The 11,932-nt window shown below is 55.9% G+C and overlaps 3 protein-coding genes across 3 annotated transcripts; 2 read left to right on the top strand and 1 right to left on the bottom strand.

Moving 5' to 3' along the window:
• Positions 1-658: 658 nt before the first annotated feature.
• Positions 659-2,655, top strand: ACA1_054430 (SPFH domain / Band 7 domain containing protein; the record flags this gene model as incomplete). Its single annotated transcript, XM_004344050.1, is given in 7 exon segments — positions 659-854; positions 967-1,163; positions 1,247-1,405; positions 1,470-1,565; positions 1,578-1,682; positions 1,812-2,310; positions 2,396-2,655. The coding sequence occupies 7 exon segments, from the start codon at positions 659-661 to the stop codon at positions 2,653-2,655; spliced, it is 1,512 nt and encodes a 503-aa protein (XP_004344100.1).
• A 289-nt stretch (positions 2,656-2,944) lies between these two features.
• On the bottom strand, positions 2,945-4,937 carry ACA1_054420 (N-formylglutamate amidohydrolase; the record flags this gene model as incomplete). The annotated part of the gene is made up of 8 exons (XM_004344049.1): positions 2,945-3,019; positions 3,500-3,596; positions 3,750-3,849; positions 3,986-4,120; positions 4,196-4,432; positions 4,524-4,623; positions 4,719-4,788; positions 4,903-4,937. 8 exons carry the CDS (start codon positions 4,935-4,937, stop codon positions 2,945-2,947), a joined length of 849 nt encoding a protein of 282 aa, XP_004344099.1.
• Positions 4,938-5,178: 241 nt separating this feature from the next.
• On the top strand, positions 5,179-11,475 carry ACA1_054410 (Dual specificity protein kinase; the record flags this gene model as incomplete). Its single annotated transcript, XM_004344048.1, has 22 exons — positions 5,179-5,285; positions 5,478-5,619; positions 5,691-5,708; positions 5,736-5,868; positions 6,009-6,860; positions 6,972-7,090; positions 7,152-7,248; positions 7,364-7,465; positions 7,548-7,690; positions 7,804-7,913; positions 8,027-8,296; positions 8,615-8,756; positions 8,885-9,005; positions 9,090-9,160; positions 9,256-9,316; positions 9,413-9,590; positions 9,688-9,799; positions 9,916-10,027; positions 10,159-10,282; positions 10,383-10,466; positions 10,739-10,816; positions 11,253-11,475. The coding sequence occupies 22 exons, from the start codon at positions 5,179-5,181 to the stop codon at positions 11,473-11,475; spliced, it is 3,399 nt and encodes a 1,132-aa protein (XP_004344098.1).
• Between the last annotated feature and the right edge of the window lie 457 nt (positions 11,476-11,932).

Raw genomic sequence — 11,932 nt, 5'->3', positions numbered from 1 at the left:
CAGACAAAAGCTTGGGAGATGAAGCATCGTTGCAGAAGAACCTGTAACATTCGACAAAAAGAAGGGGGCGCCCGGGTTTGAACCGGGGACCTGACGATCTGCAGTCGCCTGCTCTACCACTGAGCTACGCCCCCTTGCACATCCGGCTTGGATCCTCTTTGATAAATCACCTGTCTTTCTTTTGTCGTGAGCTTCTGAGAACTTAAGTTGCCCTCCCCGAAGCTCACGACCTGACTACGTTCACGAACAACAGCACTTTCCTTTCTCAGCCACTCAAAGAATCGCTAACGACTTCCTGCTGTCTCTTTTCTGTGCACCTTGGGGGGTGTTCGATCGACAACCTCTCCAATGAGCTGTCCGCTACGAACTAGTACTAGCGCACTTGGGCCTTTGTGCTTCCTGGGTCTCTCTTATGCCAATGCCAGGGCCAAAATGCCTTTTCGTTCCACCAACCAGGCAGGCGCCCCGGGGCAGGTTCGTTGGCAGATTTTGTTCGGCGAACCGTGCTTGCCGTTTTTGGTCGACTCCCGCCCCTACAAAACCGTCGCACCACTCACGACCAACAACACACAACTCACCAAACTGCGCCAACGGTCGGGCACCAACGGTCGTTCTTGTTTGCACACCACCACCATCTCACATCATGACCGAGTTGAAGATGAAGGCACTCAAGACCGCGAGCCACGACGACCACCTGGCCGCTAGTGATGACGAGGACGATATCGTCATCTCCACCGCCACGCGCGTCAAGGACGGAGTGAACCTCCTAGACGCCCTCGATCGGCTGGGCTTCGTACAGCGCCCATCGGCCGGCCGGCGCATCGGGGTGGGCCTGACCAGCGCCACAGGCTTGGGTAGGCACCACCCTCGCCCCTCGGACCCTTATCCTGGAATGTGGAATGATGCTATGTGGAATGTTGCTATGGCTCATCATGTCGATATATGTGGCTACCATGTAACGTGCAGCTCTGCCCTACGTGTTGGGCAAGATGAAGGTGATCGAGGAGGGCTCGATGGGGCTGTCCACGCGCAACGGCCGGCCGGTCGTCCTGCGGCCCGGCCGCTACGTCCTGCTGTCGCCCCTGCACCACTTCGTCGAGCAGAAGTCCATCAACGACGACCTCATCAAGTTTGGACCCCTCACCATTGTCACCATCAAGAAGGTAGCAATCACCACCGCCTCATTAGCCTTTTTACATTTTTTTTATTCTTATTTATTTAATTCATGTATTATATTTTCAATTAGGGCCAACTGGGCTTGAGCTGGAGGAATGGAGAGACGATCATTCTGGAGCCCGGCCGCCACATCCTGGTGGCGCCGCACGTGTTCCAGGCGGCCAAGGACATCACCGCCAACGTCGTCGACCTGGGACCTATCAAGCGCATCACTGTGGAGGAGGGCCACGTACGTTCCCCACACCGCACACGCACGACCGCACACGCATGATGACACGTGGGTACCTCTATAGGTGGGCATCTCGTACGACGCGGGCAAGCTCGAGGTGCTGCTCCCGGGCCTGCACATCCGGAAGTCGCCCACGTTCCGCTTCCGCGAGTTCGTGTCGGTCCAGGAGCAGGTGCGCCACCTGGAGCCGCTCAAGGTCAACACCAACGACGGCATCGCCATCCTCGTCAACGCCATCATCACCTACCGCGTCGAAGACCCCGTCCGGGCCTACAGGGTACTTTTCTTTAACTGCACCAGACCACCATCTCAACTTGTTAACAACAATTGTTGTGTGCGGTGTGTGCGGTGTGTGCGGTGTGCGGTGTGCGGTGTGTGCGGTGTGTGCGGCGTGTGCGGAGGATAGGACGTGATGAACGTGAATGAGGCGCTGTTCGAGAAGGCGGAGGCGCTGCTGACGTCGATCTTCCTGCACCACTCGATCGACGAGATCGCGCCCACCATCCCCTCGGCGGCCCACGAATCACTTCAGCAGCCCGGGTTCGGTTCGTCCGACGAAGAAGGCGATGACGATGATAACGATGACGACGACGAGCTCGACGCCAGCGTCAACAAGAAGAGCTCAAAGAAGAAGATGAACAAGAGGAATGCGAAGTTTGCCGACTTGGACAAGCCGGACTCGATCCTGTTCAGCGACATCGTGCGCCAGGCCTTTATGGAGGAGCTCAAGGACTACGTAGCGACCTGGGGCGTTGCCCTGATCGACATGAGCATCGAGAAGCTCGAGTTCCACGACCCGGCCCTGCGGGTGCTGCTCACCGACCGGGCCTCGAACAAGCTCCAGACCGCCTCCAACCGGGCCAACATCGCCGCCCAGGCCCAGACCGGCATCCAGAAGGCTCAAGGTGCGTGTCGTGTCGTGTTGTGTCGTGTGCGTGTGTGTGTGTGTCGTGTTGGAGTGATGTGTTGCTCACAATTCTATGATTGCAGGTCTGGCGCAGGAGGAGCGGATCAGGGCTGATGCGGAGCTCTACTCGGCGGAGCAGCGGGCCAAGGGCGCGAAGTTGCAGGCCGACACGGAGCTGGCCAAGCAGCTGGCCATCATGCGCGCTACGAGGGAGATCGTGGAAGCCACGGGCAACAAGACCTCCTTCATCCCGTGGAACATGGCCGTCAATCTCCAGGAGGGCGCCCTCACCGCCGAGCACAGCTACAACCTCTTCAACCCCGCCGCTGGCGGCAGGAAGTGATGCAACGGCAGATCTTCAAAAAGAATCGATTTCGACTAAACCCAAAAGTAGTCTTGGCCAGAACAAAAAAGATCAAGCTCGCTCACGGTGGGGATCGAACCCACAATCTTCCGCTTAGGAGGCGGACGCCTTTCCATTGGGCCACGCGAGCTGATTTCTGTCTCATTAACGTTTTGCCGCCACACAAAACATTTGTGGAAGACTCAGCCACCATTCCCCAGTGACACTTATCCTTGCTGGTCAGTGGTGCTACACAAGTTCACTATTACCATCACAGAACTTTACGATATCAGCATGGGAGGGGTCCTCGCACAGACGTGCCAATCTCGCAGTTGTAGTTCAGCTTGATGAACTCAACAAATGTCTGTGCCAACGCATGTGCAAAAGCAGCCCGTGTGGGCAAGTCACACCTGTAAACGTGTTGCACGTCACGTCACACACCAACTACCAAGCAATGCGCAGAGATAGCGGCTTTGCTTTACCTGATGGCGTGTGTGGGTTCAACTTGCGTGGTACTCACAAACGCAAGCCACTCTCTTCGCACACGGTCCTGCTCCCTGTGCAACAACAACAACAACAACAAAGCAAATCAAATCAAAGATAAATAAAAATAAAATAATAATTATAATGATAATAACAAAAACAATAACGAAACGAGTTGCTGCGTGCGTACTGCTGATAGGACTGAGCGTAGTGTCGGGTCGTCCAAGCTCCCCAAAAGTACGGCATATCAGCCCGGAATGGCGGCGTTTGTGAAGGCTGATAAGGACGAATGAGCGTGTGTCGTGCTGTGTGCTGTGTGTCGTGTGTCGTGCCGAGCCGTGGAGAGAGAGGATGCGCGTACGCTGGGGTACTTGGGGGAGGGCACGGAATCGAACCCGTGAGCCTGGAGGAGCGCCCCGAGACTCTTTTCGCCTCGCACCACCGCCGAGAGGCAGAAGCTGCCGACACACAACAGCATGCACGTCACGCAGGGACCATGTCAGGCGCACCCTTCTTCTGGTGTGGATGTAGGCAACGTGTTGTTGTTGTGTGTTGTGTGTTGGTTGTTGTTTGTTGTTTACCTGGGCCTGTGAGAGACGGAGCGGTGGCACCGTTCCATGCCAGAGAGCGACGATTTTGACAAGAAGTCCTGCGCGGCCTCGTCCAGCTGCTCGTCGCTGCTCCTCAGGTGCTCAGTCGACAGCAAAAACCCTATACCACACACGACACGCGCACGCACGACACAACACGACACACAGCACAGCACGACACGACACGACACGACACACACGACACATAAATCAAAATGAAGATGAATGGAAGTGTGCCACAGATATTAGTGGCGTACCGAACTCCATGACCTGCCGATGGGACTGGCCGTGGATGTCGAACAGGTGCGCGAAGCCCCACGTGTCGACCGACCACCGTAGCGCCTCCTCTATGCAGCCGTGGTAGGCCCTGTGCGCCGCCACCGCCTTCGTGTCTGGTGTGAGCGAGACGATAAATGGTGACACGTCAGCACACGTCGATCATATCGCAGGGCCAAGGCCAAGCGCACCTCGGCTGGGGTCGTCGACGGCGCCGTCGAGGGGTCGATTCACGTCGACCTTGAGCCGGTTGAGGTGGAGCACGACCAAGTGTGGGTAGAAGCGCGGTTCTGCCGCGGGTCGTGGTGGTTTGTCGTTGTGGTCGTGGTCGTGGTCGTGGTCGTTGTTGACGTAGGCCACCATTTGGGCGTAGATGGCCCTGGCCAGCTCCTGAGAGCAGTCATCGTGCTCCAAGCACCCTTTCCGCCCTGTGCCGCCGTGAGTCATCGCCACAGCCGCACACACACGACCGCACACGACCGCACACGACCGCACGACCGCACACGACCGCACACGTACGTGAAGGAATGGAGGGTGGCGATATGTAGCCGCCGTGTGGCACGGTGAGCACGATGGGCAGGTTGCCGCGCACGTACTCGACGGCGTACGGTGGTGGCGGCTGTGTTATTACAAAGAATGTATAATAAATATAAATAGTAAAAATAAAAAATAAAATAAAATAAAATAAATGGTGTGGCCGTGAAAGCAACCAACCTGTTCGGGGGTGCGGTCGGGTATGCGACGTTGGCTCTCCTCCTTGGTCAGGGGCACCTCGAAATAGGCTCTGCCCGCTTCCCTCCTGATTGTGTTATTCATTCTTTATTTAAAACAATTTCATAATCATGATAACTCAAAAGATTACAACAGTAAAAGCACCAAAGAAAAAACGGGTGGGTACCCATGTTGCTCCTCTGGCCAAGGCGTTCGCTCCATGGTGAAAACTACAAAAGATATAGTTTCTACAAAAGATCTTAAAAAAATGAGGCTGGGAAAAAAAGGAAAATGACTTTTGCGCTCATTTTAATTTCATTTTGAACTCAAGACTTCAGGGAGGCTGTGGGCCTTGATTTCCAAAAGACGAAGGGGGCTATTCCAGAAGGCGGAAGAACACGAAAGCGAAGAAGTGGCTTGGAAAGAAAGAAAGAAAACAAAATAATAACAGAAGAGCGAAGAGATGTTCGCACGAAAGCAGCCCAAGGACTCGAGCGACGACGAGTTCTGGGGCGTCCCCGCTTCCGGTGTCCCAGTCCCGCCCAGGCCACACCCCTACGGCGCCGCCAGGTTCACCATCCCCCCCACCGTCTTCTCTTTCCCTCAATCTGTATTATGATTGTATTTTTGTTTTGTTTTTTCCGTGCGTGTGGATTGAGTGGTATTTGGTGAAGAAGGACAACCCGGCAACCATCTCCATCTTTTGTCTTTGCTGCTCTCTGGCGCGTTGTCAGTCTGCTGACATGACGGTCAATTGGGCAGTGCTCCGCAGCAGCAGCAGCAGCAACAGGCGGGCCAGCAGCAGCAAGTCTATTATGGTGGTACCCAGCCCCAGCAGCAGCAACAGCCGCAGGCCCAGGCCCAGCACGGCTACGCGTTCCCCTCCGTCCCCTCCTACCCCGGCGTACGCAATTGCCCCCCCCCCCAATGACCCTCTCCTCCTTCCCAATCGCCCCTCGACGTGTCCTGTCGCAGCTCACCGTCGACATCCGCGTGCGTGGGGCGTGGTGTGTCTAACAGCAACCGAGCTACTACGGCGCCTCGGCTCCTCCGCAGTACGCACAGCAGCAGCAGCAGCAGTACTACCAGCAGCCACCACCACAGCAGCACGGCGCCTATCCGCCGCAGTACAACTCGTCGGGTCCTGGCTCGCGTACGTGTGCGTGTGTGGCGTGCGTGAGTGTGTGTCGTGTGTGTCGTGTGTGCGTGTGTCGTGTCGTGTGTTATGTTATTTTAAGTCCGAGCCAAGTTAACTCATCTCCCCCTGCGCCCATCTGTGTGTCGGACGTATAGACGGCTTCCCGTACTACCCTTCGCAGCCGTCGTACTACGCCCAGCAGGTGCCCACGGCGCCCCCGGCCGCGTCGTGGTCTTCGTCGCCCGACCTGCACGCCTCCTCGGCCGCTGCACCCGGTTCGGGGCCGGCACCGGCGCCGCTCGCACACGCCCCGCCGCTGAGGCACGCGGCCTCGACGTCGCAGCTCCAGCGCGGCCCCGACGCTGTGCACCACCACCAGCAGCACTCGCACCAACCGCACCATCCGCCCCTGCTTGGCGCGCACCACTACCAGCACCAGCAGCCGCCGCAACAGCCGCAACAGCAGCAGCAGTTTGTGTTCGGCCACGGCCCGGCGTCGGGCCAACAGCCACAGCCGCAGCAGCAGCAGCAGCAGCAGCAGCAGCAGCAGTCGCTGGTGCCCCGGCCGCAGTCGCTGGTGCTGCCGCCCGCTGTCGCGCAGAGCAAGGCGTTCGTGCCCCCGCGCCCGCCCTCGCTCATCATGCGCACGCCCGCCGCGCCCGGCTCCGCCCCCGCCCCCGCCCCCGCGACAGCGCCCGTCTCCGCCGACTCGCCCGCCGCCGGGCAGCAGGCGGTGCCACCGTCGCCCCGCCGCTCGATTCTCGGCGCCATCGCGGGCCTGGGCAAGGGCCGGCGCAACACGGACCTGGCCCGGCACCGCAAGGGCCAGTCTGGCGAGAAGGGGGACCACCAGGGCACGCCCGCCGCTGATGGCGGGCACCACCACCCCACGGCGGCGGCGGCGGAGACTACGGAGCCGCAGAAGGCGGGCGCCACGAAGGCCCACCTGCTCCGCAATCCGTTGCTGGGCGGCGGCCACCGCAACACCCTCCAGGAGATGCTCAAGGGTTCGGTTCTCCCCAACCGGCTCCCTCCCCCCCCCGAGCGTCGTGTTTCGTTCTTTTTCTTTTCTGGCGCTTCGTTCTTTGGTACTGACGAGCGAGATGTGGCGTACACAGATAAGGAAGTGGAAGAGGAAAGGAGGAAGCGGAGGGAGCTGAGGGAAAAGAAGAAGGAAGAGGTCAAGAAGCAGAACGAGGAGCTCAAAAAGAAGGAACTGCAAGAACAGAACCCCGCGGTACGCTCTAACTACTAATAATACGAATATCATTTTTAACCCTTTTTTTTCTTTTGATTAGGAGGAGGGGGAAAGCCAGCAGCCAGCGGAAGATGCCCAAAGCCGACGTCAGCTCGTTGAGGAACGGGCGCGTCTCGAGCAAGAGCGGCAGCAGATGGGTACACGACCTCGCGTCCCAACCTCACGTGTGGCACGGCCTTGGCCGACCTGTGTGTGGTTGGTGCGTGTGCGTGCGTGCGTGCGTGTGCGTTGGCGGCGCGATCGTGCTTGCAGAGGCGGCCGTGGAGGAACGCATCAAGCGAGCAGTCGAGGAGCGACTCAAGCAGCAAGAGCAGCAGCTCCTTCAGCAAGTCGAAGTCCAAATGCGCCAGCAAGGTTTTCTCTTTTTCTTTTATTTATATATATATGTATCCTTTTTGATTAATGTTGTTGCATTTTATTTGTTTATTTTCTGCAGAGGAGGAGCGGAGGAAGAAGCTGGAGGAGGAACTGCAGAAGCAGCGGGAGGAAATCGAAGTTCGCGAGAAGCTCCGAATTACGCAGCTCGAAGAGCAACGCAAGAAGAACGAAGAAGAGGCACGCGTCAAGAAGGAGCACGAGGTACCTTCTCTCTTTCTTTCTTTCTTTCTTTCTTTCTTTCTTTCTCTCCCATCTGGGCTCGAAGCCATTGGCTTCTTCTTGTCTGACACTTGTCTGACTTCTCTGGGGGAAAGGAGCGCGAGCGCGAGGCGGAGAGGTTGCTCGAAGAGGAGCGCAGGAAGGGCGAGGAGAAGATCGCCAAACAGAAGAACCGCCTCCAGCAGAGCTTCAACGCCGAGCAATGGTTCATTCCTGTCCACCATCATCACCAACACCAACACCATCATGGCCTCATCATTGACACACGACACACACACGACACACGACGCTCTCGGCACGCACGCACACGACACACAGGAAAAAGGAGATCGAGGCCAAGCTGCGAAAGGAGATGGAAGAGGAGGAGCAGCGCAGGCGTCAGGCCGAGGGCGGGGAGAAGCACGTGTGGGAGCTGAGCTCGAACGACATCATCCTCGGCCGCACCCTGGGCAAGGGCGCCTTCGGTGTTGTGTACGCCGGCAAGCTGCACGGCAAGGAGGTCGCCGTCAAGAAGCTGCTGGCCGCCGAGATCGACCAGGAGGCCCTCGCCGCCTTCAAGCACGAGGTCGACATCATGAACAAGCTCAGGTTCGTTGTCTTGTGTAGACGCACACGCACACACCACACACCACACACGCACACACCACACACGCACACACCACACACCACACACCACACACGCACACACCACACACGCACACACCACACACGCACACACGCACACACCACACACGCACACACCACACACCACACACGCACACACCACACACGCACACACCACACACGCACACACGCACACACGCACACACGCACACACGCACACACGCACACACGCACACACGCACACACCACACACCACACACCACACACCACACAGTGGAGAACTGATGACGATGATGTCGACAGGCATCCCAACATTCTGCTGTTCATGGGCGCCTGCGTGGAGGGCGATCAGCTGATGATCGTGACCGAGCTCATGCCGCGCGGTTCCGTGGAGGACCTCATCCACAAGAGCAAAACGCAGCTCCCCTTCAAGCAGCGCATGAAGGTAATATACCCTCCTTACCATAATTATTTATTTACATTATGATGGTAAAATAGCAAAGAATTGTTGTTATTAATAATATTGAAATCAGTTATTAACTATTTATTTTTGATATGTTATTATGTGGCCAGATCGGAAAGGACTGCGCGTTGGGCATGAATTGGCTGCATCGGCTCAAGCCGCCGTTCCTCCATCTCGATCTGAAGCTGGGCAATCTCCTCGTGGACCAGAATTGGAACGTCAAAGTTGCCGGTCCGTGTTTCCCCCTCCCTCACTCGTGACCGTCGGGCCTGTGACCTCACCGCCAGCACTACGCCCAAAACAATTTCATTTCAGATTTCGGTCTGTCGAAGGTCTACAACCCCGAGGCCGCCGGCGACGGCGAGATGGTGGGGTCGCCCTTCTACGTACGTTCACCCGCCGCTTTCGTTCTATTTCTCCTTTCGTTTTCGTTCTTTGTTAATTAACTATTATATTCATAAATCTATATATATAAAAATAGATGGCGCCCGAGCTCCTCCTGCAGAAGGACTTCGACGAAAAGGTCGACGTCTACGCCTTCGGTACGTTGTGTGCCCCGCTTTCTCGCTCGCTCGCTCGCTCGCTCTTTGAACCATCCCAGCCTAAACAACCCGTGCGTGCGTCAAATTCCACAACAGGCGTGGTGCTGTGGGAGTTGCACACTACGGAGGAACCCTACAAGGGCCTCTTTGATTCGTTGGACGAACTGATCGAAGCGGTGGCGTTGGACGAGGAGCGGCCAGAGATGCCCGACGACTGTCCTCCTCTGTTGAAGAAGCTCATCGTTTCCTGCTGGCAGACCGACCCGGCCCTCAGGTACCACACACCACACACACCACACGCACGACACACACCACACACAACACACACACACACACACACGACACACACAATACAAACATGTTGGCGACAGACCTTCGTTTGGAGAGATCCTGAAGGAGAACACCTTGGACATGGTCATCATCCAATCGGCCGTCAAGGACACCATCGGCCAGGCCTTCTGGATCCAGCACTTTGTCGAATACGTAACGTTCTATCTACCATCAGACACGCATGTCGACACACTTGCAATTGCGAGATAGCGCGTGTGTGTCATATATGTGACACTGACTATGTCACTGACTGGCATGTGTGGTTGCAGGACGTGGTTGGTTGGCGCGAGTGGCTGGAGGGCTTCCGCAAGTACTTTGGTGTGCTGGCCAGTAAGGTCAAGGACGACGAGCCCGTCATCCAATCCCTCAAGCTTCTCCTCTGTACGAATACAATTTCTACTTTTATTTGCTTTTTTATTTATATTATTATCTTTTCTTTATTTATTTATGATAATTCAAATTATAATAATATAATAATATCATAATATATTAATATCATTCGTTGCGGCCAGGCGACGCGGCTGGTGATGAGTCGGTGACGCTGGAGGCCTGGGGCAACGCCCTCCAGTGGTTCGGACCGCTCGACCCGCAGGCCACGGCCTTCCTGGCCAACATCACCAACGTCTCCTCCAAGGGGTAACACGACCACCCCACTCCCTTATCACCGCTGTTTGCCCGCACACGTGCGATGTCTGGCCAACTGATGATCTGGTTTATCAAAACACCACCTGGACAGGTGGTTCTTCGGCGACATATCGCGCATCGAGGCCGAGTCGCGCCTGCGGGCGGCCAACAAGGGCTCCTTCCTCATCCGCTTCAGGTACCACTTGTTATCAATTGTTTTTAACCATTCATTTTCTTTTCTCTTTTTCTTGTATTTCCTTCTCTATCTACCACCTGGGTGCTCCTAGGCACATGCCCAAATCACATCTTTCCCTGCGACCACCTTGGACCCGCCCTCTTTTTGGGGCGCTGCTCGAGAAAAGAAGATGCCCATCATCGGTTGGCGAAGAATGATTGGCGCCAACCGCCTAGATCAGCTGCGCGGTTCGTGTCGTCTTGAGCGCTGACCTTATTTCCACCGTGATCTAGCGCGAGCCAGCCTGGATCGTTCACCATCTCCTTCCTTTACTCGCCCCAGACCGGCCCCAAGCACATCCGCATCAACAGGTACCACGCGTAACTGTTACAGTTCTTCTTTGCGTTTTATTTCATTTCGTTTTGTTATGTTATGTTTCGTTTCGTTTTGCAGTTGTGATCATCGTGAAAAGGAAAGGGAAAACCTGCATATATGGCACATACAGGAACTTAGTTTAATTGGATCATGTTCACAAAACTGTTCACGACTCCGGTTACTGTGCGTTACTTTAAATGCATGTTCCCTTTCCTTTTCACCACTGCGGGTGCACTGCAACCGCACAACCGTCTTTTCTTATGCAAGTTCAAATTTATTTTTAGTGTGTTATGTTTCCTATTTTTATTTTATTATGTTCTCATGTGCTATTTTCATTTTTTTTTTTTTGCTCGCTGTGCTGGCATTGCGTCTGCAGTGCACTCACGCCCGTCACTGTTTGGTTCTGCTTACTCCCCCCCCCCACAAAACAAGGAACGACAAGGGCGAACTGGTGTACGCCGATGCGGCCTACACGAACCTGGACGACTTCATCAGGGCGCAGCAGCGCAGCCTCAACCTCAAGATGTACTGCCCTGGGTCGACCTACGCCAAGCTCTGGGAGGGCCGCCGAATGCGCCAAGGCAACGACGACGACCAGGAGGAGGAGGACGACGACGACGCCTACGCCTTCTTTGATCCCTCGGCACAAGCCTAGCCTAGGGCTGCTCTCGCGCCCGCCCACGCTGCGCACACGCCAAGTCCAAGCCTGGCTCTGGAGAAGGAGAACAAATGAAAAACAGAATCGTGCTCACCAGTACACACCACAATTAGGACCACCTGATAGTTCTCCAGTCTTGTTTCTGTCGCCGGAACGATGATAGGTTAACCAGATCAGGAACCTGGGAGCACCACACCACCCGGTTACATGGCGGCGGCCTGTTTATAGGGTGCGGATTTGTATTTGGGCTGTGAGGATCCAGGTTTTACCAAAACAAGTTGTCGCCTGAAACCTTAAGTGTTTAGTTCCCATGACAACTCGGGTTGGTGATTGCTTATGGGTGCAAGGTCAAGCATTCAAACTGGCCCTAGCGCTTCTACGAGACCTCAGCGCTGTCTGGAGAGAGCCGAGCTGTGCTGAACACTCTCGGTCTCTCTATTTATTTGCAAACAAG

Source organism: Acanthamoeba castellanii (assembly GCF_000313135.1).
Source record: "Acanthamoeba castellanii str. Neff unplaced genomic scaffold scf7180000084594, whole genome shotgun sequence".
Taxonomy (NCBI): Eukaryota; Discosea; order Longamoebia; family Acanthamoebidae; genus Acanthamoeba; species Acanthamoeba castellanii.
Note: the sequence above shows the minus strand (reverse complement) of the source record. Positions and strands in the feature narration are given on the sequence as shown.